General features: G+C 47.3%; 10 protein-coding genes; 3 read left to right on the top strand and 7 right to left on the bottom strand.

The window, feature by feature from the left end:
• The first annotated feature begins 56 nt into the window (after positions 1–56).
• Positions 57–1,678, top strand: GSBLH_T00000870001 (uncharacterized protein). XM_013039153.1 has 4 exons: positions 57–144; positions 179–234; positions 269–679; positions 709–1,678. Exons 1-4 carry the CDS (start codon positions 114–116, stop codon positions 1,669–1,671), a joined length of 1,461 nt encoding a protein of 486 aa, XP_012894607.1. The 5' UTR covers positions 57–113; the 3' UTR covers positions 1,672–1,678.
• Positions 1,679–2,002: 324 nt separating this feature from the next.
• On the bottom strand, positions 2,003–2,708 carry GSBLH_T00000871001 (uncharacterized protein; the record flags this gene model as incomplete). The annotated part of the gene is made up of 4 exons (XM_013039154.1): positions 2,003–2,128; positions 2,160–2,423; positions 2,453–2,538; positions 2,570–2,708. 4 exons carry the CDS (start codon positions 2,706–2,708, stop codon positions 2,003–2,005), a joined length of 615 nt encoding a protein of 204 aa, XP_012894608.1.
• A 6-nt stretch (positions 2,709–2,714) lies between these two features.
• Positions 2,715–3,320, bottom strand: GSBLH_T00006984001 (uncharacterized protein; the record flags this gene model as incomplete). The annotated part of the gene is given in 3 exon segments (XM_013039155.1): positions 2,715–3,019; positions 3,049–3,222; positions 3,227–3,320. Coding segments are annotated over 3 exon segments (573 nt in total).
• Positions 3,321–3,359: 39 nt separating this feature from the next.
• Positions 3,360–3,578, top strand: GSBLH_T00000872001 (uncharacterized protein; the record flags this gene model as incomplete). The annotated part of the gene is made up of 2 exons (XM_013039156.1): positions 3,360–3,427; positions 3,467–3,578. 2 exons carry the CDS (start codon positions 3,360–3,362, stop codon positions 3,576–3,578), a joined length of 180 nt encoding a protein of 59 aa, XP_012894610.1.
• An 85-nt stretch (positions 3,579–3,663) lies between these two features.
• Positions 3,664–7,215, bottom strand: GSBLH_T00000873001 (uncharacterized protein; the record flags this gene model as incomplete). XM_013039157.1 has 14 exons in its annotated part: positions 3,664–3,776; positions 3,809–3,955; positions 3,985–4,096; positions 4,129–4,329; positions 4,358–4,493; positions 4,522–4,780; positions 4,812–5,288; positions 5,324–5,554; positions 5,584–5,737; positions 5,768–5,967; positions 5,996–6,166; positions 6,197–6,824; positions 6,854–6,951; positions 6,982–7,215. 14 exons carry the CDS (start codon positions 7,213–7,215, stop codon positions 3,672–3,674), a joined length of 3,153 nt encoding a protein of 1,050 aa, XP_012894611.1. The 3' UTR covers positions 3,664–3,671.
• A 664-nt stretch (positions 7,216–7,879) lies between these two features.
• GSBLH_T00006146001 (uncharacterized protein) lies at positions 7,880–9,312 on the bottom strand (the record flags this gene model as incomplete). The annotated part of the gene is made up of 8 exons (XM_013039158.1): positions 7,880–7,995; positions 8,028–8,114; positions 8,147–8,370; positions 8,400–8,659; positions 8,688–8,821; positions 8,852–9,006; positions 9,038–9,254; positions 9,306–9,312. 8 exons carry the CDS (start codon positions 9,310–9,312, stop codon positions 7,880–7,882), a joined length of 1,200 nt encoding a protein of 399 aa, XP_012894612.1.
• A 155-nt stretch (positions 9,313–9,467) lies between these two features.
• GSBLH_T00006147001 (uncharacterized protein) lies at positions 9,468–13,069 on the top strand (the record flags this gene model as incomplete). The annotated part of the gene is made up of 2 exons (XM_013039159.1): positions 9,468–13,012; positions 13,066–13,069. 2 exons carry the CDS (start codon positions 9,468–9,470, stop codon positions 13,067–13,069), a joined length of 3,549 nt encoding a protein of 1,182 aa, XP_012894613.1.
• Positions 13,070–13,611: 542 nt separating this feature from the next.
• On the bottom strand, positions 13,612–15,009 carry GSBLH_T00000874001 (uncharacterized protein; the record flags this gene model as incomplete). Its single annotated transcript, XM_013039160.1, has 3 exons — positions 13,612–13,880; positions 13,912–14,513; positions 14,663–15,009. 3 exons carry the CDS (start codon positions 15,007–15,009, stop codon positions 13,612–13,614), a joined length of 1,218 nt encoding a protein of 405 aa, XP_012894614.1.
• A 2,506-nt stretch (positions 15,010–17,515) lies between these two features.
• On the bottom strand, positions 17,516–19,657 carry GSBLH_T00000875001 (uncharacterized protein; the record flags this gene model as incomplete). Its single annotated transcript, XM_013039161.1, has 1 exon — positions 17,516–19,657. One exon carries the CDS (start codon positions 19,655–19,657, stop codon positions 17,516–17,518), a length of 2,142 nt encoding a protein of 713 aa, XP_012894615.1.
• Positions 19,658–20,144: 487 nt separating this feature from the next.
• On the bottom strand, positions 20,145–20,396 carry GSBLH_T00000876001 (uncharacterized protein). XM_013039162.1 has 2 exons: positions 20,354–20,396; positions 20,145–20,319 (listed from the first exon to the last, which is right to left on the bottom strand). Exons 1-2 carry the CDS (start codon positions 20,378–20,380, stop codon positions 20,182–20,184), a joined length of 165 nt encoding a protein of 54 aa, XP_012894616.1. The 5' UTR covers positions 20,381–20,396; the 3' UTR covers positions 20,145–20,181.
• Positions 20,397–21,543: the final 1,147 nt, after the last annotated feature.

The following is a 21,543-nucleotide window of genomic DNA, read 5'->3' on the forward strand; positions in this document are numbered from 1 at the left end:
TGATCATCAGTTCCACGTTTCCCTGAAATGTTTTCGGTATTTCTTCCCAGATCCTACATAAAAGTCACAAAGAAATGTCGGTGTCTTCCTTTGAAGTGAATGCGGCAGCCGCCATGCGCGATTATTATGTCGAGCCTCGTCTTGGTAGGATTGTGGCGTGGAGTGCGTTAGGACATAGACTACAGAACTATCAGCGGAGTAAACGGTCCGTTGGTTGTTTTGGAGAACGTGAAAGTAGAAGTTGTGTGAAGGCGAGTGATTTCTATAGGGACCCCGTTTTTCGGAAATTGTAAATCTCCGTTTGGGAACTGGGGAGATGCGAAAAGGAAAGGTGCTTCAAATTTTTGGAAACAAGGCCATTGTGCAGGTGTTCGAGGGAACGACCGGAATCGATAACACACGTACTCACTGCGAGTTCACGGGCGATATTATGAGAATGGCCATCTCGGAGGAAATGCTGGGTCGCACATTCAACGGTTCGGGAGTGGCTATCGACAACGCTCCCCCCGTCCTGGCCGAGGAGTACTTAGATATCGACGGCCAGCCCATCAACCCCTACGCTCGCACATACCCGAAGGAGATGATCCAGACGGGTATCTCCGCGATCGACGTGATGAACTCCATCGCTCGAGGCCAGAAGATCCCTCTGTTCTCGGCTTCGGGTCTTCCGCACAACGAGGTAGGGTCGGTCGTGTGCTCCCAGCGTAGCTCGGCGCGCAGATTTGCCGTCAGGCAGGCCTGGTGGCGGGGAAGGACATCCACGACGACCACGAAGACAACTTCGCGATGGTGTTCGGCGCGATGGGCGTGAACATGGAGACGGCGCGTTTCTTCCGGAACGACTTCACGGAGAACGGCACGATGCAGCGCACGGCGCTGTTCCTGAACCTGGCGAACGACCCGACCATGGAGCGCATCATCACGCCGCGCATCGCGCTGACCACCGCGGAGTACCTCGCGTACGAGCGCGATCTGCACGTGCTGGTGATCCTGACGGACATGTCGTCCTACGCGGACGCGCTGCGCGAAGTCTCCGCGGCGCGCGAGGAAGTGCCGTCGCGCCGAGGCTACCCCGGGTACATGTACACGGATCTGTCGACGCTGTACGAGCGAGCGGGCCGCGTGACGGGCCGCAACGGGTCGATCACGCAGCTGCCGATTCTGACGATGCCGAACGACGACATCACGCACCCGATCCCCGATCTGACGGGGTACATCACCGAGGGACAGATCTACGTGGACCGGTCGCTGTACAAGCGCGGAATCTACCCGCCGATCAACGTGCTGCCGTCGCTGTCGCGACTGATGAAGTCGGCCATCGGCAAGGGAATGACGCGCCACGACCACGGAGCGGTGTCCAACCAGCTGTACACGAACTACGCGACGGGCAAGGACGTGATGGCGATGAAGGCCGTGGTGGGAGAGGAGGCGCTGACGGCCGAGGATCACTTCTATCTGAAGTTCACGGAGGACTTCGAGAACACGTTCGTGAACCAGGGACCCTACGAGTCGCGGTCCATTTTCGATTCGCTGGACAAGGCGTGGAACATGTTGCGCACCTTCCCCAAGGAAATGCTGAAGAAGATCCCGGCGGAGATTATCGAGGAGTTCTATGCGCGAAAGGGAGTGGAGATGCCCGAGGAAGAGGAGAAGAAGAAGGAGGATGCTTAGATTCAGTGGAGTGTTTGAGAGAAAAAACGAGAGTTGAAAGCAGGGAAGCAGGGAAGCGAGCAGGGAATGAATAAAGGGATTGGAAATGAGTTAGAGACTGTTCGTTTGGTTGTGGAATCGATTTTCCTCTGAGGAAATAGGATTTCGAAGAGAGCGATTCTCCCATCCTCGCACTTGATTGCATTCACTCTACGATCCTCCCTTCCATCCATCCATCCTTTCTTTCCTTCTTTCTTTCTTTCTTTCTTTCAACAAACACCTCCACGAAGGTAACTCCGATTAAAGTAGAATTGCGCAATCGCATGATAACAAAGATAGCCCCTCGCCTCCTCTACTTCTTCTCCTTCTTCTTCTTCGCCAGCACCTCGTTCGCAAAGCTAATAAACTCCTCCGCCGAACACGTATTCTCCAAGAACGGATGCTCCAGCAGCTGCGCCGCGCTCCACCGCTCATTCGGCTACGCCCTTCTCTCCTCCCTCCACTCCTACGTCCACCGCCAGCGCGTGCGCCAAGAAATCCTGGAACGAATCGCTCCACTTCTCCGGGTTCGCCACCGTCGGCGACGGGCTCGTCGTGATCAGCAGCAGCGCCTTCAGTGGCTTCTTGTGATAATGCGGCGGCTCGCCGTTCGCCATCTCCAGCGCCGTGATGCCCAGCGACCACACGTCCACCTTGTCCGTGTAGCCATCGCCGCGAATCAGCTCGGGAGCCATCCAGAACGGCGTGCCGATCACCGATTTCCGCACTTGGTCCTACCTTCGATCCGCCAATCCGATCCCACCTTCGACTTCAGCAGCACCGCAAACCCGAAATCCGCCAGTTTCACCTCGCCCTCGCCGTTCATCAGGATGTTGTCGCTCTTGATGTCTAGTTCTGAAAGGGGAAACGGGGAAACTACCGCGGTGGATTTGCTGGTTGTTGTGAAGATAGGCCAGCGCGTCCAGCACGCTGCGACACACGTAGGCGATGTGGGTCTCGGGGAATTCCACGTCGGGACTGACGATGCGAGCCAAACTGCCGTTCCCCATGAAGTCCATTACGATCTAATCATGATGACGCGATGGGAAGCAAACCCAGAGATTGCCTTCCCAGTTGAAGCAGTCGTAGACCCGCATTACATGCTCGCAGTTGCAGATCTTTTGGAGAACCAGCTCATTGCGGATGTCGACCAGATTGCTCACGCTGGTCACTTTCACGGCGAAGACTTCCTCGGTAGACTTCTTAATCGCTTTGTATCTGGTTGAAAAGCCGAAATTCAAAAAGTACACAACACTAAAACCGCCTTCGCCGATTACTTCGCTGAGACCGAGATAGTACTTTTTAGGGTCATCTTCGCGAATAAGGGACGCTGGTGATTAGAATGCAGGAAAGGAATACGATCATGCAGCAGTTCTTGCACTTCATTAATAATACTCTTCGTTAACTCGGGTTTGGGGTGGAAATTGTAGTACAATGCGCGGAAGATGGTACTCGTGTTCGCCTCAAGCTCCTCCTTCGTAATCTGACTCTCTTCCAACGCTTTCTTCCATTCCTCTGGCATTTCACTGAGACCTACATGAAAGGCAGTCGGAAATCGTACCGAACTGCGTTCCAGAATCCTGAATCGTATGCGTGACGTGGTTTACACACTGGAATTTGCTAATTTCCATATCTTCCGTTAACTCAGCAACAAAATCACTACCCTTTTTATGGAAAAGATTTCTAAAGAAACCTTTCTTCTTTTTCTTTTGCGATTCCGCTTGCTCCTTATATTTTGGCTAATAATGATATTTTAAAACGAGAAATACATCAATAGGAATGCCTTGAATTTGGGGAGGCTAAATGTTAGCAACCAATCTAATAGAAACGCGATTCGTAGTATTCAGTTCCATTCCAATGAAACGCTAAGTCAAAGAACTATATACTAATCCACGCTGCCAAAACCCTACAAAATCTAATCTCTTATGAATAGTAGATTTATGTGAAACCGCGGTTATTCACAACAAACAATCACTCCCGAATTATTCCCTTTTTCCTACCACTTTACGGATCCATTTCAATGCTCGGTCACACAAATACGCTAACAAGCCGTCCAGTAGGGATAGACCCAAAAACTGGAATTTAAACTACGTCTCACGCTCTATGGAACGAAAACTACCTCCTGCGAGGGGAACGGAACCAGCTGCATCCAGCGATTCAATGGAGGAATGATCTCCAGCGTCAACACGAAGAAGAAGGAGAATGAGACGCAGAACGCATAGAAAAGCGGTTTGTTCTCTCGGATGCTCTGCATGAAGGGATGTCCCTACCATCGACCCAACCTCACGCTCAAACCTGGTAGTTCACGATAAACACGAAGAGTTGCATAATGATATCCAACAAAAAGACCACAGTGTTCAACACATTCGGTACGAACTCGGCATCAGGCGACAGCTCCTCCGAACCACTAAAATATCGCATAAACACCCCAAAAATTACAGACTGACGTACGGCAGAGTCATTTTCCGAATCACGTACATGATGCCGAAGTGCACCATAAACTGCAAGGAAATCGTCGCCAAAATCGACCCAGAGAACAGCTTCGATGGCGGATGCTCCGGCGACAGCACCCTCAGCGGCTTCGACGACGAGATGAAGAAGAAGATTCCCGCGATTAACACCCCCGAAATGGTCATTTGGCTACCTCGAAACCCCCGCCAAATCGTACAAATCCCCGTTCTTCACGCCGTCCATGTACAAAACGGACATGGAATAAGCCCCAATAAGACTGTTGAGCGCGAGAATGATGTAGATCTGGAAGGTCGTGACCAGCGTGCAGCGGCCAAAGCGCAGAATTTGAAGAACTAAAAAAAAGCCGATTTCTGGAATTACCTTTATCGATGCCCGTGGATTTGCAGGTGAAGGGAGAAGCGATGCTGGCGTCGCCGAGCTTCAGCTGGACGTTCTCGCTTGCTTCGCGCATGAGCTGGTCGCGCCAATCTTCCAAGTCTAAAAATCGGGGCGATTTTTGGAATTCACTTTGGACGGAAGCAGGCGACGAATGCGACGCGGCGCCGGCGAGAGCGGACTGTTTCGAAGCGAAATGTGACCGAATGGGCATTCTCCGTCCCCCCACGGTGCGGTAGGCCAACTAAAAAACATGACGGAATGGAGGTTCGAACTTGCAGCGCGGGGCTCGGAGCGCGCTCCACGAAGCGTTCGAACTGCTCATTGGCCACTAAGCGGTCCCAGTCGTCCTTTTCGGCGTGCTCGTGGAGCTGCGCCTCGCGATCGGCGACGTAGTCCTCGATCTCGACGTTGGAGAGAATGCTGACGCCGACGTGCGACTGCTTGAGCGCAGCCACGTCGTTGGTGCCGTCGCCGCACATGAGACAGTAGGTCCCGCTGGCTTTGGTGGCGCGGATGGTGTCTCCCTTCTGCTGCGGAGACATGCGAGCGAAGATGGTCACGAAGGGCGTGAGCGTTTCGAGAACGGCGGGCTGGTCGAGGAGGAGCGAGCCTGCGCATCGAGGAGAGCAAACGAGCAGAAACCGTTCAGCACGAGGACGAACCGGGCTTGCAGCGCGGCGAGCGCGGCTGGGTCGGCGACGAAGGTCTGGCAGAGCGTCTGGGAGGCGAGGTTCTCCCAGTAGAGCGATCTGCAGGTCACGCCGGGCGCGCGAAGCAACTGGACGGGCGAGCTCGCGAGCACGAGGACCTCGCTGGAGGCAGGGATGATCCCGCACTGCTTGGCGATCTCGCAGGCGGTGTAGGGGTTGTCGCCGGTGATGATCTTGACGCGGTAGCGATTGTCGATGAGCGATTGGACGGTGGAGCGCGTCGACGATTTCAGCGGACAGTCGAAGAGCAGGAACCCGCAGAACGTCAAGTTCGACTCGACGGCGGACCGCGGCAGCGTCTTCAGCTATCTTTGGAAAGGTTCTCCGTTTCTACGTCGTGGGGAGAGACCGACTCGGGGAGATCCTTCCACGCCATCGCCAGCACGCGCTTTCCTTGCAGCGTGTGGTGCTTGTACACCGATTCATAATGCGCAGGCACTTCGCGAAGCAGTCCGCGCAACATTTCCGGCGCTCCTTTCACCAGCACGCTGCCCCTCACCCCTCCCTTCTTCGCCTACCGCAGTCCCCGCGCGCTCTCCACCTTGCACACCACCGCCATGCGGCGATTGGCGCTCTCGAACCCGTACCGGAACACCGGCGTGAGGCTTCGCGCGCCCTTGCTTCGCATCCATTTTGGCGGCGACAGCGTCCCCGACGCCGCCGCGAAGTCCCATCCGCTGTGCTCCAGCGCGGTGAGCTCCATCTGGTTGCCGAGCAGCTACGGAAGAGAGAGAGAGAAGCGCGACTTTGCCGTTGACCCAGACGAGCTCTTGACACGCGGCCATCACGCTCGTGGCGTCGATTGGGAGCTGACCGACAGAATGCAGCACGCCTTCGTCCGGCGACTCGCACGACGCCACGCCCAGAAGAACCAGTTTGTCGCTGGTCAGCGTACCCGTCTTGTCGAAATAGCACGTCTAGCGGTCAGTTCGAGGCATCGAGCCAACGCGGACGCGACCGGCGAACGGGATGCGGAACGGCTCCGTGCAGAAAATCCCCTTCTTCGAAAGGTTGATCAGCGAGTTGTTCACCGCGTAGGAGAGTTCTAATGGAAGTTCCGGCGGCACCACGTTGGTGATGATCATGATACAATGCAGAATCAGCTTCCAGTGGTTTCGTTTGGGGTCGCGAGAGCCGGTTCGGTACACATACAACGCCGACAAAATCGCGAAAATCAGCAGAATGAAGATGAAAATGAACGATTCGCGGTTATTCGCGGACGTTCGTGCGGACGAATACATCATGTTACGCAGCATATCGCCCTGCGAAGTGTAAAAACCCGTTCGAATCACATAGGCGATGCATCCCTGATTCGCAGGCTTGCTCACATCCTTCAGAGACGATTCCGAGTAGTCTGCTTTGTGCAGGATGATCTTCGTGCCTCCGTACACCATGTGACGACGATGAAGATTGTGTTCCTCCGCGATGGCGAGACACTGATGCCGCGTCTCCGCGGTGACCATCGCAGAAATGCCGATTTTCGATTTGGGAACGGACTCGCCGGTGAGCACGGCTTCGTTAACGACGCAGGACCCGTTGAGAAGAAGACAGTCGCAGGGCGCGACGACGGAGGAGCTGCAGTGAAGAGAAGGAGGAAGAGAGACTCGTCGTTTTCCCAGAGAGAGTCGTGGATTCGCTGGCTGCTCAGACTGATGAGATCGCCGGGGACGAGCTGGCGGCTGGAAATCCGCTTCCAGACCTTCTAGAAGGGAGAGGGAGCGAGGAGAGCGACGTTGCGGTAGACGAGGACGGGGAAGGATTCGGTGCGCATGTCGCGGAGGCTTTTCATGCTGAGGATTTGCTGCTTGACTTGGAGCGATTCCATGATAACCAGCATGCCGAGCGTGAAGAGCGTGTAGCCCACATAGTCGTCGATGCACCAGAGGAGCACGGAGAATACTTGGAATACGAAGAAGGGGGCCGTAGCATGCTCGAAAAAGAGAGACCAGAACGAGGGGATCTCCATGCAAAGATCGTTCTCTCCCCACTTGTTCTTGGCTTCGATAAATGATTCCTGTGTGTGTCCACGCGCATTCAAATAGGTTTCGAATTCCTCGTGGTCTGGGAAATCGAGCAAGTGGAACTCCGAGTCCTTCCCGTCCTTCTCAGATACAAATCTGAGCTTTTGGAAGTCAAACCAGAAATAAGAGGTTCCCTAGTGTTCACAGCCCCTAGTTGCTCTACGTCCTGGACTCGTTTGTGTAAATCACAAATTGCAGAGCTTCCACAATTCGGCGCAGCCACCACATACACAGAATCGGCATTTTCCAGCGATAGCACCTATTCATTCACCACTCATTCTAGTAACAAACCCGCTTGTATCTCACATGAATGCGGTACCGGAAGGACCAAATACACATCAGAAAAGTCAACACATGAATGAAAGCGACTGAACAGAGAATAATAATAGCCCCAATCTGTTCAACCTTCCAAAAGGAAGAAATTGCGATGATATAAAATGGAATCAAGGGAAATACATTCCTGTACAAATACCAAGGTTTCTTCCTCAAGCACTCAACTCTGCTTACAAGAGGATGATTAATAGAAATCATAACACTTCTAATTATGAAAACTAATGATTCTGTAACAACCTTTCTGCGTCTCCAACTTCGTATATACAACAAACAATCTCACCAAGCTGCAGTCTCATTCTTGAAAAACATTTGCTTATGCGTAAGATGCGACAAATCCGACGGACTCACAGTCATTACATTTCCACACTTATAGTTCTCCGGCTGCATGCTCTCTACCAATCAATCCAAAGCTCGCTCATTCTACTGGGCAGACAGAACACCCGGCCCGCAAACTTCTCAACATACCAAGAAAACGGTTTGCATTGCAGCCTTTGCTTCAGCTCCAGCCTCTCTACAACAAAAATCGCGTTCTCCGCACCCTACCTGAAATATCTCCGAAGTCGATCCCCGGACTGCCATTAATGATCTCATACTTGCCAGCCTCATAAAACAGCGCCAAATGCTTCTCATCCAGCCACACATTCGCGATTCTCAGATAGTTCCTCCGCACATCCAGCCCATTCACTTTATAATGGAACTTCTCTCGGAACGCGTGCGCCACAAACGAATCTTTCGCCACCACGATTCTCCCGCCACACAGCCACGTTCTATCATCAACACCGCCATCCAGACCCACCGCAGCGAGATCTCCACGTTCTCGCCTCCCCAGGTTTTCAGCTGGGAGTCGAGACGGCCTTCGTTCCACCACAGTTTGCTCGTGGCGAACATTCCCATCGTGATCGGAGAGAAATCGTCGGTTTTCGAACCGCCGCCCCAGAATTGACGGAGCTCCGCCGTGATGGAGGCGGAGCTGCCGATGCCGTCCCATACCCTCTTGGGAATGAATTGATCGGGGTCTAGGCGAAAGTTAACGAAGTTTACAAGGGTTTTGGGGTCCTAGAAAGCAGGGCTGGACGGAATGTACTTCCAGGAGGAGACGATGAGGCGTGGTGAGCCAGTTCGGTCCGACATAGACATGTGCGTCGATAAAAGCAAGAAAATCTCCGTGAGCCTCGTTGCCACCGATAAAACGTGCTTTGATAAGACCCAAACGCTCTTCTACGATGTTCAGTCAGTATTTGGATCTACCGCTACGGACTATTCGCACGCGGGACTCGGACGGATCCCAAGAAACTGGAATGGTCGAATGATCATCAATAACGAGAACCTCGAAGTTACCAAAAGAAAGTGACCTTACCTCATAAAGATACTCCGGCTTTGTATTCTCCAGGATATTAGAGATACTAGAAAACAGGCAAGGAGAGTATTTGCTACGTTTTGTTAAGCAGTGGCTCATTGTAAGTAACAATAATCACTGAAAATTTAGAATATGGGCGATTTCTCTCAACTTGTAAGCAATTTGATCCTAAAGCAACAGTTTTATGCACCAGTCCATCACAATCAACGGGAATCCCATAGTACCCAATTCGATTAACAAAATGGCTCACAGCTGTCAGCTGTTGAATCGATGGATATTTGGCTGATAACTCCACTATTACGAAAAGAACCACACATGAAAAAATAAAAATAGAGTAAATGCTACCTTGCATTGTACTCTGGGATGCAGTTATCCCCAATACTAAAAACCAAAGTTCAATATTTCGCCCTAATTCTGGATGTCCAATTTCCGAATTCTATTAGATGATATGAAACCGTTTTCAGGTTATTTTGTTATAATCAAAAATATTATTGTTACTTATCAATTATGCCTATTACCACTATCGGTGTCTCTAATCTAGCTAGGGATAAATCGCCACCTCAACAAGACAGTAATGAAGCACTCACTTCCATTCCTGGATCTAATATAGTCTATGGAAAGCGTGGTACAGAAGAAGGAATATTTTATAAAGAGGGAGAGGGTTACTCACTTATTCGAGGAAAACGTCTATTAACTGGTTTTACATATTGCCGTGTTGGAAAGGAATGGAAGAGACATGAGGATCTCATAATTAATTCAACCATTCCCAAAGAAGTCTCACTGTATGAAAATGATCAACTAATTTACAAAGGTGGGATTAAGAATGGCTTGTACCATGGGCGTGGAACAATTTACAAAGACGGAAAGCCTGTTTTTGAAGGCCATTTCGAAAATGGCAAGAAATGTGGAGAAGGCTGTGAATTTGAGGACAACGGATTATTTATAAAAAGAGAATATAAGGATGATAAGATTACTGGCAGTTCTTCTGAAGACCAAGAGTATAGAAAAAGTATCGATAAGTTAAAGAAATCCTTTGAAAAGAAAAATCCGAAGTTGTATATTGCAGATACCACTTATTGCGACTTTATAGTTCAAAGAAAAAGAGATCCAAGATTCCAGGAATCTCCTATGGTCTTCTATGGATATGTAACAAAAGAAGGAGCTCATCGAGTTATCGGAAAGGAATTCAAGGTTACTGGATATGATCATTTTGAAGGTATTTATGATGAGCAAGGTAGATATTATTATGGAACGTTGTGGTGTGATTCCAATGTTCGTTTTGAGGGATCATTTGAAAATGGAAGAATGAAGCACGGAAAGATCTATATATCGAAGGTTTTGCTGTATGAAGGGGATGTTAGCGAGGATGGTCAGATGCATGGACAAGGCCGTTTGTATTATACCAGTAAAATGAATACTACTCCTTTTGTGCAATATGAGGGCTCGTTCCAAAACGGAAAACCGGAAGGATTTGGGAAGGTGTTCTACAACACGGAAAACGAAGAAGAAAAGAGAATCAAGTACTGTGGGTATTTCAAGAATGGCTTGTTTGATGGAGATGGGATTTACTTCTCCAGAGACTTGAGTTATTGTTGTGGAACGAGCTACGAATGGAACAAAGCGGAGACCAAGCCATTTGGGACGAGAAGTGACAAGATTGAAGTTGCAGATATTATGAAAGCATGTAGTACTATGAGCCAAGCTGAATTCGATTCTCTTTCACACAAGTATAGTATTGCTGCTACAAATCCTGAAGGAGGTTGGAAAGAAGGAGAACTTGATGGACAAGTCAGAATTACCTCGAAAGAACATTCTTCTTATTTGGTAAAGATGGTTGATCGCAAGCCGACATTTGTATGGGATATGATGATAGATAATAAGAAATATACTGGAGAAGTGATAACCGATGATAAAAGTGATATTTCTTTATTATATTTCAAAGTTACTTTTACAAGATACGATGTCGTATTTGGTGGATGGAAATACTCCGATATAATACGAGATGAAAGAGGTCAATTATCAGGCTCCATCACTTATAATCAGAGATTATTGTATTGTGGAATGATCAAGAATTTTGAACCGAATGGAGAAGGACAGTTATTCGATGAAAAAGGTCAAAAGTATGTTGACGGTATTTTTGATAATGGAAGAATGACGCACTGCAGATTGGAATATCATAATTATAAATATGAATTAGAATCGACAAATTGGGACTGGAAGAAACCTGAAAGTTGGAAATTAAGCGGAAACGGAAAATTGTACACATTGGTAGAAACTTCTAAACGACCGCTACCTGAGTATTACCTTGTTTATGAAGGCGCTATGGTAAAAGGAAAGATGGAAGGTAAAGGAAAACAATATGAAGGGAATCCTGGATTTCAGCAAATCGAGAAATGTAATGCTTATGATACAATCAAAGACGGAGAGTTTCATAACGGAAAACTTGATGAAACTAAAACCTATTCTATCTTCTATCGATCGAAGGCAAAAGAAGGTTTTACATCGCTTAAGAAGGTATATTATCCATCTAACAAGTATATTCTTCGTATGTATATCAATGAAGAAAATGGTTCATATGAATATGTTGATTTTGTTAATGCTGATAATGATGGTTTAGGATGGTACTTTGAAGGAGGTTTGAATGTAATGTATGGAAAGAAAGATGAAAACGGTAAAAGAGAAGGAATCTGTACTTTCTATAAACTACCGGACAAAAATGAGTTGGATTCAATATTCAAAGGAATGCGTGTTGAATATGATGAAAAGACACTGGAATTGTATTTGACAAAGAAAGCAACATACAAGAATGGTGTTCTCGAAGGTGATGTGTGCTATAATATGAATGGAACTAGAATTGAAATGGTTATGAAGAATGAGAATGGTTATGAAGGTATAAAATATGAAAAAGGAATGACTATTATTCATAATGATAATGCTTGCGTGAAACGATCAACAACTGAAATCTATCGAGGAGGTATAATCATACATGAATATAATAATGGTAAAATGGAATACATTTATGATGGTCAAGGAGTAGGAGAAATATCGATAAACAAAGATTCTAGATGTTGGTTTGAAGGTGAATGGTGTAACAATAAGATGTATAAAGGCAAGCTTCGATTTGCTAAAGATGGTCGTATAATCGAAGGTGAATGGCAAAATGGCGAGATTGATCCACAATTTGAATACACAATCCGATTGAATGAAAGAGACTATAAAAAGAGTACACTATATAGAAATTATGGAGAACACAACGTGACTGAATGCAATATCGATGGAAGAGAATACAAGTTGGAAAAGAGAGATCGTTTTATCTATTGTACAGTGAAAAGTGGCACCGAATTACTCTACGAAGGATTTGTGATGAGTAAATCAAATTCAGAACACACGATGTCGAATACTGGAAAGGTACCAAATCGATTTGTGAAATGGGAATATATCCCACATGGAGCAGGCCGAGAATATGAAAATGGGAAATTGAAATATGTAGGTAGTTATGTGTTTGGAAAACGTGAAGGAAACGGAAAAGAATACAAAGAAGATGGAAAAACACGATTGTTTGATGGAAATTGGAGAAATGACCAATATGAGAATGGAGCTTATTATCAAAACGATTTAAAGATAGAATGTAACTTTGGTAAATTTACACAAGATCATAACGTCCCGATTTATCTGAATGCAATAGTGTCCAAAAATGGTATACAATTGTATCAAGGCTCGATACAGAAAGTTGGAAATGATATGAAGCCAGTCGAAGGAACTTGGTACATAAGTTTCCTTGGTAATTCTGGGTATCTTGTGAAATCATCTGAGTTGCGAGACAATAGAATCCATATCAAGAATACTGTGTTTGAATACACTGGTTCGATAAAACTCGAAGATTTTGATTTCAGTATGTCAATAGAAGGAAAAGGTGAATTAATACATAAAGGATTTGCATATTGTGGTAAATTTGAAAGTGTTGAAACTATAAAAGAATGTACACTAAGTCGAGTCATGTCCATTAGTCAGAAAACACCATTCTTTTATGGTGAAGTGAAATGGTTGACGATGTATGCTGGAATTCTATTTGATGCGAGTTATATTTCTGAAGGATTATTTGAAGATAATAGATTGATTAATGGATATGTTTTCGATACTGCTGGTTATTTGAAACAAATTGTAGGAGATCCAAGTGGTTATGAGGCACTTTATTCTGAGAAGAAGTACAAGTATCGCGAGTTATTCCAACAGAATCATGGAGTTGTTTTACATTATCCAACAACTCAACCTACTGCTACGAATCAATTCGTACCCAATGTGGGTAATCCTAGCAATCAATCCGCACCCAATGTGGGCAAACCTGGAAATCAACCCACACCCAATGTGGCAACCTCTAACAAGACTGATACTCAAGAGAAAAAGATTGCTAATGGTTCTGCCGTTATCTACAACGAAGGTGGTAAGTGCTTAATCAGAATGACATAAGAAATTGTTTTTTGAAAACACCATATATTTTGTTCAAATGTCTAAATGTGTGAACTTCGAGACAAGCAAAAGCAGCCAATCGAAAAGCAAGATTGATTGCAACGAGAACACAAATTCCGAGTGGAAGATCATATCCATTGACTCCAGTATAGTCCATTACCTATACATCACACCCTTCTCTTTTTCAAACTGATTGGCCGTCAGGGAAAAGACAGGGCTCTGGCGCTGGAGGACATTCAAATACTTTTCCACTAAACTGGTTAATGATAGTCAGCTTATATCCCCAATTAAACATGCTGATTTGTTTGATCCAAATTAGATAACCAGGGATTGGATGATCCCGAAGATAAAACCCTCCTAACAGCACAAGAGGAAGGATTGTGAGACCCGCAAATGCATTTGCAAGTGCTAAATCGCCCGTGGCTGCAGAGATAAAATGACCCAGAGCAACGGCTATTTCTCAAAAACGACGAGAAGATCTTACTAGAGTTTGTCACCAGCCAAAGAATTCCAATGTATGCAACAAATCGACTTACGGATGCATCAAAACCTATCATGTAATAGTTAATACAAGCTCCAATCAAGGGAAATATCAACGAAACGGGAATTCCTGCAACTGTTTTTGCCAAATAATATGCATCCACACGATAAAGACCTGACGCTACTTCGTTATAAATGATAGGAAGTTCTGCTGGGAATAACTGGATTTCTGCAAAAAGCAAAGAAAAGCACTCGTTCATCATTACCAGAAAAACGACAGAAAGTCGGTTTGTGATTCCGGACTGATCTAGTCCGAGCTGAAGAAACACAAGTCCCACAAGAACGGAAAGGACGATTGTTTGAAAGAATCGAGCTAATGTGAGTGAAGGGTCTCTTATAATGATGTGCATATTTCTGGAGAGAAGTGTTTTGAATTGTGTCCACCACGATGTTGGGCATTGACACATAAACATCGTGTTCCAAAAACGATAAAGAAGATTATGATGCTCAAATTCTTCGATTTTTTGGATTTGTTGCTGGATGCATTCTTCCTCCTTCAGTTCTTCGATTTTGTGGACCTCTTCATTGTTCGATTGATTGATCCAGCTATCTCTATGCCTAACCAATACGCTCTGACATCACTTGAACTGCTCGCAAAGTAAATGAACCTGCTGAATTCGCTTTATTTTCGCTTCTTCTTCCAACTCGTTATCGATCGCCATTGCGTGAATAGCGAAATCTCCATCCTATTCAACGAGCATTTCCTACCAGCCATGTTGTAATACGTGGGACAGGGCATTCCAATCGACTCAAAATAGTCCTGAGCATCCTCTCGTCGGCCGAAATAAGCGACTTCGCCATCTGCGAGATACATTACGCGGTCGAATAAGTTGTATGTTTCGGTTGGAGGCTGGTGGATCGTGCAAACGACGGTCACTCCGTGATCTGCCTGCAATGAAAAAAGCCTTTTGAGCCCTACCAACACGCGGAGTGTTCGAATGACGGTTTCTGCCATGTAGGAATCCAGTCCGCTGGTTGGTTCGTCGCAAAACAAAATACTCGGATAGTTGATGAGTTCGGTTGCCAGGGTGACTCGACGCATTTCTCCTCCAGAAATCCCCTTGATTTTCGTCCCTCCTAACCGAACATTCAAGCAACGAGTTAAGTTAAAATGCTTTGTAAGCTATGAGTGAGTGTACCTAAATCATTCCTTGCCCAAATCAAACGGTTTCGAATCTCCTTTTCTGGCCGATCGCCAAGTCGAAGAATCGCTTGATAGTATAAGTGTTCTTCCACGGTTAAAAACTCATAAAACAAGTCGTGTTGGCGAACAAATCGGCAGACCCTGCGTAGAGAAGTTGCGTTCACTTTATTTCCGTTGATCGTAAAATTACCAGTAAAATTGGAATTTCTTCCACATAACACGGATAACAATGTTGTTTTGCCTGCTCCACTAGAATCAAGCGTTTCGTTAGATGTGTACCTTGCTCCTAAGATAGCAGTCATTTCTCCGTGTTTTGCAAATCCATTTATATGACGAAGGATCAAACCGTCGTTTCGAGGAGGAATTTCTTCGACCAGAGGAAAGCTGGAAAGATCCGATTTGGATGTTAAGGACGCTTGTGTTTTGTTATCTCCCATGGAGACGATCACCGTATCCGACTTTTGTGTAAAGCTGGAAAAGCTAGAGCATTCCGCAGACGAGTAATGACTGCTTTTTGAGAGTCCGAGGGAAATGATGTTCTCCTCCTCTTCCACCTAGTAAATACCATACACATATGAATACTAATTCGAATAAGGGATTTGGTTTATGTGCCTTCTTCTTGCCTGGAAGATGAAAACGATGTTGTTTGGGTTTCCAACACAGATCTTCAAACGAAAACAAGCATGGAGATATTTCTTCTGGAATAAAGTATCGTTCTAGTGCAGCTTCCTCTTTATCACGCGCTACTAGCTGTTATGATATACACGAGCACAAAACCGGAAACAGATGCAGCAACCCCCTTTTCATGGGATTGCAAGCCAAGTTCTAGGGAATCTGAATCAGAAGAATCAGACATTTGCTACTAATACAAAAGGGATCAATCTATATCCTGTTAACTCCAGTATCTGTAGGATTGAGTTCGTACATATAAGGATCTTTGGATATCATGATATGTCAAAACTTTTTTACCATGCTTCCATAAACTTGCATATTCTATTGTTCTATATATGGTTGATACAGGTGAACTTTTAAAATATGAATCGCTATGACCTTTTGTTATGGTCAAAGCATTAAGCTTAATTTGTCTCAGATAAATTACGATACTGCTCGTTTACCGTCCTTTACTCCACAGTGATTCTATAAAAAAACAAGTATTCAATGATATCTTTGAAATCATCCCAAATCTATGCATTATTGTAACTCTTCTTTATGATATATTCGTTGTTATATATCAATATCGATATCAACCTTCTAGTCATCAATGCTTGTCTCAGATCGCTAGTTAAGCACATGGATCACAAAGGAAAACCCCAAATATTATGACCCACATAAAACCTCCACTCACCATGTGGTTTTAGCAGTTGTTGTTAGTCATTCAGGTTAATCGCGGTTTTTCATCATTATTCTAAGAATTCAAAAAAAGGTAGAAATGGATTTTGACAAGCAGTATGGCAATATGAATTCTGCTCCTATGGTAACTCGAGGCAGAGGATTCAATGAAAAGCCAATGGCTGTACCTGAGTCTGCTCCTCGTCAAAATCACCCCAGAAATCCTCGCAAGAAGGTTACTATCAACACGCAATTGTATTCTTCAATATCGCCTTTTTAAGCCGTTAGTGTCGTATCGAAGAACAAGCAGTTCAGAGATTACTCCCAACAATCCTCCAGCTGGAAAAGGAAGAATGGAATGAATAACTTCCGTGGAGAAGTTTCGAGGGATAATCGCTTCCGCAAAGAGGGCCGCTATGATGGAAATCGTTACTCCAATGGACGACAGAGGAATGATAAGAGAAGAACCTATCTTACAACCGAACGTCTTAATTCTGATCTAGATAAATATTTTATGAAGGTATGACAAGAGTTCATTCGTTATTTTCGTTAGGATGAAGCTGCGATGACAAAGAAGTTAGATGATGAACTGGCGTTATTTACTCAACAGCGCGACCAACTTGTTCAGCCTATCGATGAGGTTGATAAAAACACTCCTTCTGCTCAGTAACCAAACCTTATGTACCCCATCTCGTTGTTTGTTCAACAAAGACACTACTTTCTCTCATATTCTCTATGCTCCACATGCATCTTGATCTCCTGAACGATCCGCGAGAAGTCCAGACGCTCCTTCACCTCGTCCATCCATTCTGCGATCACTTCTGCAGCAGGTCCCTCGATGCTGCGTCCCACCTTGTACGCTCCTTCCAAATCATCTCTACCCATCACCCCCTCCTTCTTCCGCTACTTCATCAGCAGTTGCTGCATCATCTCCAACTTCATCAGCGGATCATCCTCATCGAGTCCCTTTGTTCCCACCAGCGACACGACCGCTCGGCCCAGCAGCTCTCCCGCGAACCCCGCGTTCTCCGGCGTCTTCGCGGCCACCCTGGCTTCCTGCCGCACGGCCTGGAACCTACGCTTCGCGCCTCCATCCAACGCTCACTTCGTGAAATAGTACAGCACGTCCGGAACGCGTTTCTCCACCACCGACTGCGGAATCTGCTTGATCAGGTGCAGCAGGATCGGGTCGTCGTTCGCCTTCTCTTTCTGTGCGTGAGCGGAGTCGAAGCGTTTCTACCAAACGGTCGAGATCGGCGCTGATCGACGCCTTCGCGATGATGTGCTCCTGCATCTCCCAAATCGCGCGCTGGTACTCCTGCGTCTTCAGCATGTTCGACAGCAGCGCCTCCTGCGCCTCCAGCTGCTCCACGAGGTGCTGGAGCTTCGCGTGGAAGGCTTGAAGCGCGTCGATTCGCTGCGATTTTTCGCTGTCCACTCGGCGTTGCACCTGGTTCATTTCTTGCAGAATCCGAGCCACCCACGATTCGTTCTGCGCGATTTCTGCGCTCAGTACGCGGCCCTTCGTCAGCATCTCGCGCTCGTAGATCAAGTCGTCTTTGTAGTCCACGTACTGCCGGCGGACCTGCGCGATTTCGCCGTTGTACTGCGCCAAAATCGAGCGGATTTCCGCCATCTTCTCACCGTCGATTTGCTGGGCGATCTCCGCGCGCAGATCGACTTCCAGCTGCTCCAGCTGCTGGTTCATCGACGTCGTCAGGTCTTCGCGCTGCTGCTTGAGCATGGAGTAAAGTCTGCGCGATTCCTGCACGGCGGAATCTCGCAATTGCTGCTCTAAAGAGTCGATCTGCGCAGACAGATCGGTCGTTAGGCGCGTCTGGAGCGATTCGTTGAGTCGGGACGCCAGCGAATCGACTTGGCTCATCACGGCCGCTTCGACTTGGCGTAGAACGAGTTGCTGCTCGGATGATTCGGATGATGATTCGGATGCTTCCGAGGGTGCCTCCGAAGATGCTTCCGAGGATGCTTCCGATGATAACTCGGTGGATGGATGGGGCAGGAGGCACGCTCGCGCCTCGGCGAGGAGAGACTCGACGTAATCCCAATCGATGGATTTCCGCGGTGGGGGTGGAGGCAACGCGACGGGCGTTTCAGCGACGGGCGTTTCAGCGGCGGGCGTTTCAGCGACGGGCGTTTCAGCGACGGGCGTTTCGGCGATGGGCGTTTCGGTGGAGGGAGTTTCAGTGGCGGGAGCGGGAGAAGGGAAGTGGAAGGGATGCCATTCTGCTTCCGATTCGTCGAATTCGATGGAAGATTCTTCGATGGAATTCGAGGGGGCGAGAGGGCAGGGCAAGGATGCTGGTTCTACGGTTTCCACGGTTTGTAACTCGGTTTTTTCTTCTACGATGGGTTGCTCTTGTTCTTTCTCTTCCTTCTTTTCCACTGTTTCCACTGTTTCCACGATCTCTTCCTCTTCCTCTTCCTCCTCGTCTTCTTCCTTTTCTTCTTCCTCTTCTTCTTCTTCTTCTTCTTCTTCTTCGTCTTCTTCGTCTTCTTCGTCTTCTTCGTCTTCTTCGTCTTCCTCTTCGGATCCCCATTCGCCAGGCTTCGGTTCCTCCGATTGATACACAATCCAATCCTCCTCTTTTTCCACAATTGTTTCCTCTTCCTCTTCTTCCTCCTCGTCTTCATCGTCTTCTTCTTCTTCTTCTTCCTCCTCTTCTTCTTCCTCCTCTTCTTCCTTTTCTTCCTTGTCTTCCTTTTCTTCCTTTTCTTCTTCTTCGCATCCCCATTCTCCCGGTTTGGCTTTCTGCGATTCGTAAAGAATCCATTCCTCCTCTTCCTCTTCTTCTTCCTTTTCCTTTTCTTCCGCGACCGGTTTCTCCATTTCCACTTTCTCTTCCACAATCGGTTTCTGCTCCTCCTCTACGACGGGTTTCTCCATTTCCACAACCGGTTTTTCTTGTTCTTCCTCTACGATGGGTTTTGCCGCCATTTTTTCTTCGTCTTCGTCTTCGTTTTCATCGGATCCCCATTCGCCTTTCTTCACTTCGCTCGGTTCACCAAACAAGTGCCATTCTTCCTCCATCTCCTCCTTTTCCACTGTTTCCACTGTTTCCACTGTTTCCACTGTTTCCACCTTCTCCTCCTCTTCTTTCTTCTGTACGAATTCGCTTCGATCAATCTCGCAAATATCTTTTCGAATTCTTTCTTTCTCTTCTTCCAGCATCGCGCGCGCAGCGGCCAGGACCTTCATGATCCGAGGAATATCGATCTCTTCCTTCTTCGATTCCTGCTCCACGGAGTGAATCAAATCCACCAATTCTTTCTGGAGTTCTTCTTCTCGGATCGTAATCGTAATCGGACCCTCCTCCTCCTCCTCCTCAGGTTCGGGCTCTGGGGCGGGAGAGGATGAAGGCTCTGGTTCAGGCCATCCAAGAGGAATGTATTGACGAATGAACGAAACCGCCTTCGGGTAATCTTGCTCACACTTATAGAAAAAGTCCGGAGACAATCTTAGAGTTACGAATCATCAGAATACCAATTACTTCATGCCTCCCAAAATACCAACAGGAAGACCAATGGCAATTCCCAAAAACAGCTTCGCAGCGTTCCCCATTCCCTTTCTTTCCGGCTTTACAGCTTGGTTATTTGTAGAGTTGCCCATAGTTTTTGTCTCTGCTTTAATAACAGGCTGCTCAGCAGTTTTCTCCGGAAAATTAGGCGCAGACGGAGGTGCAGTGCTACTTCCACCTACATTCTAAACAAGATTAGTCAAATTCACAAAGCTGGAAGTTCAAAACCAATACTTACCTTTTGAGCATTTGACGTATTTTTTTGGACAGGAGAAACTTTTTTATTTGACTTTGAACTAAGATTACGGACACCCTTCACCACCAATCTGGAAGAAGGCGATTTCTACAATGATAATATCACTTTCGATATCTCCTACCGATATCCTGACAATTCGAGAAAACATGATCGTCCAGAATGTTGCTGAATCTCTTTTGCCTTTTCCCCTCAATAGTCCATATTTTTGGAATTCCGTTTTTCAAACAAACACATTCAAACCTCTTTCACATCAGGTAAGACACAAATAATGATATCTTCCTTCTGGAAAATATAGTCTCGATCGGGGACCGCAACCCTACAATGCACCCAGTCTCCATGGCCTACACATACGATCTCCCGGTGCCACAGCAAAATCTTCTCACTCCCAGAATCATCAGGCCATGCCCCGACAATAAATCATAAAACAAATCCGAGGCCTTCGTGTTGCCTCTCGCTCCCACACTGTATTCCACCAGCCGTTTCCCTATTTCTCGCCATCCCCGCGGGTTCCTACCCTTCTCCTCCGACAGCAGAATCTCCAACGCGGTGATACTCGACTCGAAGCACGTGGATAGCGGGTTCAGATCCTGCATCGGCTCATCGACATATCTACCTCGCACTTCCCTTCCAAACCGACATGTTCCCCGCGGCAAAGTCCGGCGTAAAGTAGTACTTGTTGTCGATGTAATCAAACGAGGGCGGACAGGGCAGTCGGATCAGGCTGGTCAGCGACGACGCGTTTTCTAAATGCAGCAAAAAGTTCACCGCGAACTGATGAAACTCCGGGTTCACCGTCTCCTGGATGAGTTTCCCCAGTTTCTCCTACGGCGTTGTCGCCGATCTTGTGCTGGAGCTGCTCTCCGTACTTCTGGAAATGCTCCAGCGTGAGCAGCGAGACGGCGGAGGCCTGGTCGAACATCGATGGTTCCTCGCTGTTCGGCAATTTGGACGGCTATCTCTCAGCTTTTCTCGCCCTTCGGGTACTCGGTAGTCCTGCCAGGTCGCGTACGGCATCAGCAGGATGCGGTCGGCGGTCTCGGCGCCGGCTTCGCGCAGCGCGGCAATATCGGTGGCGCTGCCTTCGACGAAACGGAGCTTCCCTTCGAATTGGTCCACGAGCGCGTCCCAGTCCACTAGGATCGAGGGGAAACGGGGAAACTACCGGTCTCGGGGATGGAGGGAGCGATGATGGCGATCTCGGGGAGGTGGCTGTTGATGGGGTAGAGCAGCATGCGGCGAAGAAAGGACCCGACGTTCTGAGGACATCCCTGCGCTGGTTAGACGAAATTCAAACAATTTTGCGGTAATGCA

This window comes from Blastocystis hominis, assembly GCF_000151665.1.
Source record: "Blastocystis hominis, Singapore isolate B (sub-type 7) whole genome shotgun sequence assembly, scaffold_1".
NCBI lineage: Eukaryota > Bigyra > Opalinata > Blastocystidae > Blastocystis > Blastocystis hominis.

Coding starts and splice junctions, on each gene's coding strand:
- GSBLH_T00000870001 (XM_013039153.1), top strand. CDS start 114: ATGCGCGATTATTATGTCGAGCCTCGTCTTG. Junction 145..178: donor TTATGTCGAGCCTCGTCTTG/GTAGGATTGTGG, acceptor GTTAGGACATAG/ACTACAGAACTATCAGCGGA. Junction 680..708: donor CGGGTCTTCCGCACAACGAG/GTAGGGTCGGTC, acceptor CTCCCAGCGTAG/CTCGGCGCGCAGATTTGCCG.
- GSBLH_T00000876001 (XM_013039162.1), bottom strand. CDS start 20,380: ATGTTTTCTCGAATTGTCAGGATATCG. Junction 20,320..20,353: donor CTCGAATTGTCAGGATATCG/GTAGGAGATATC, acceptor TTATCATTGTAG/AAATCGCCTTCTTCCAGATT.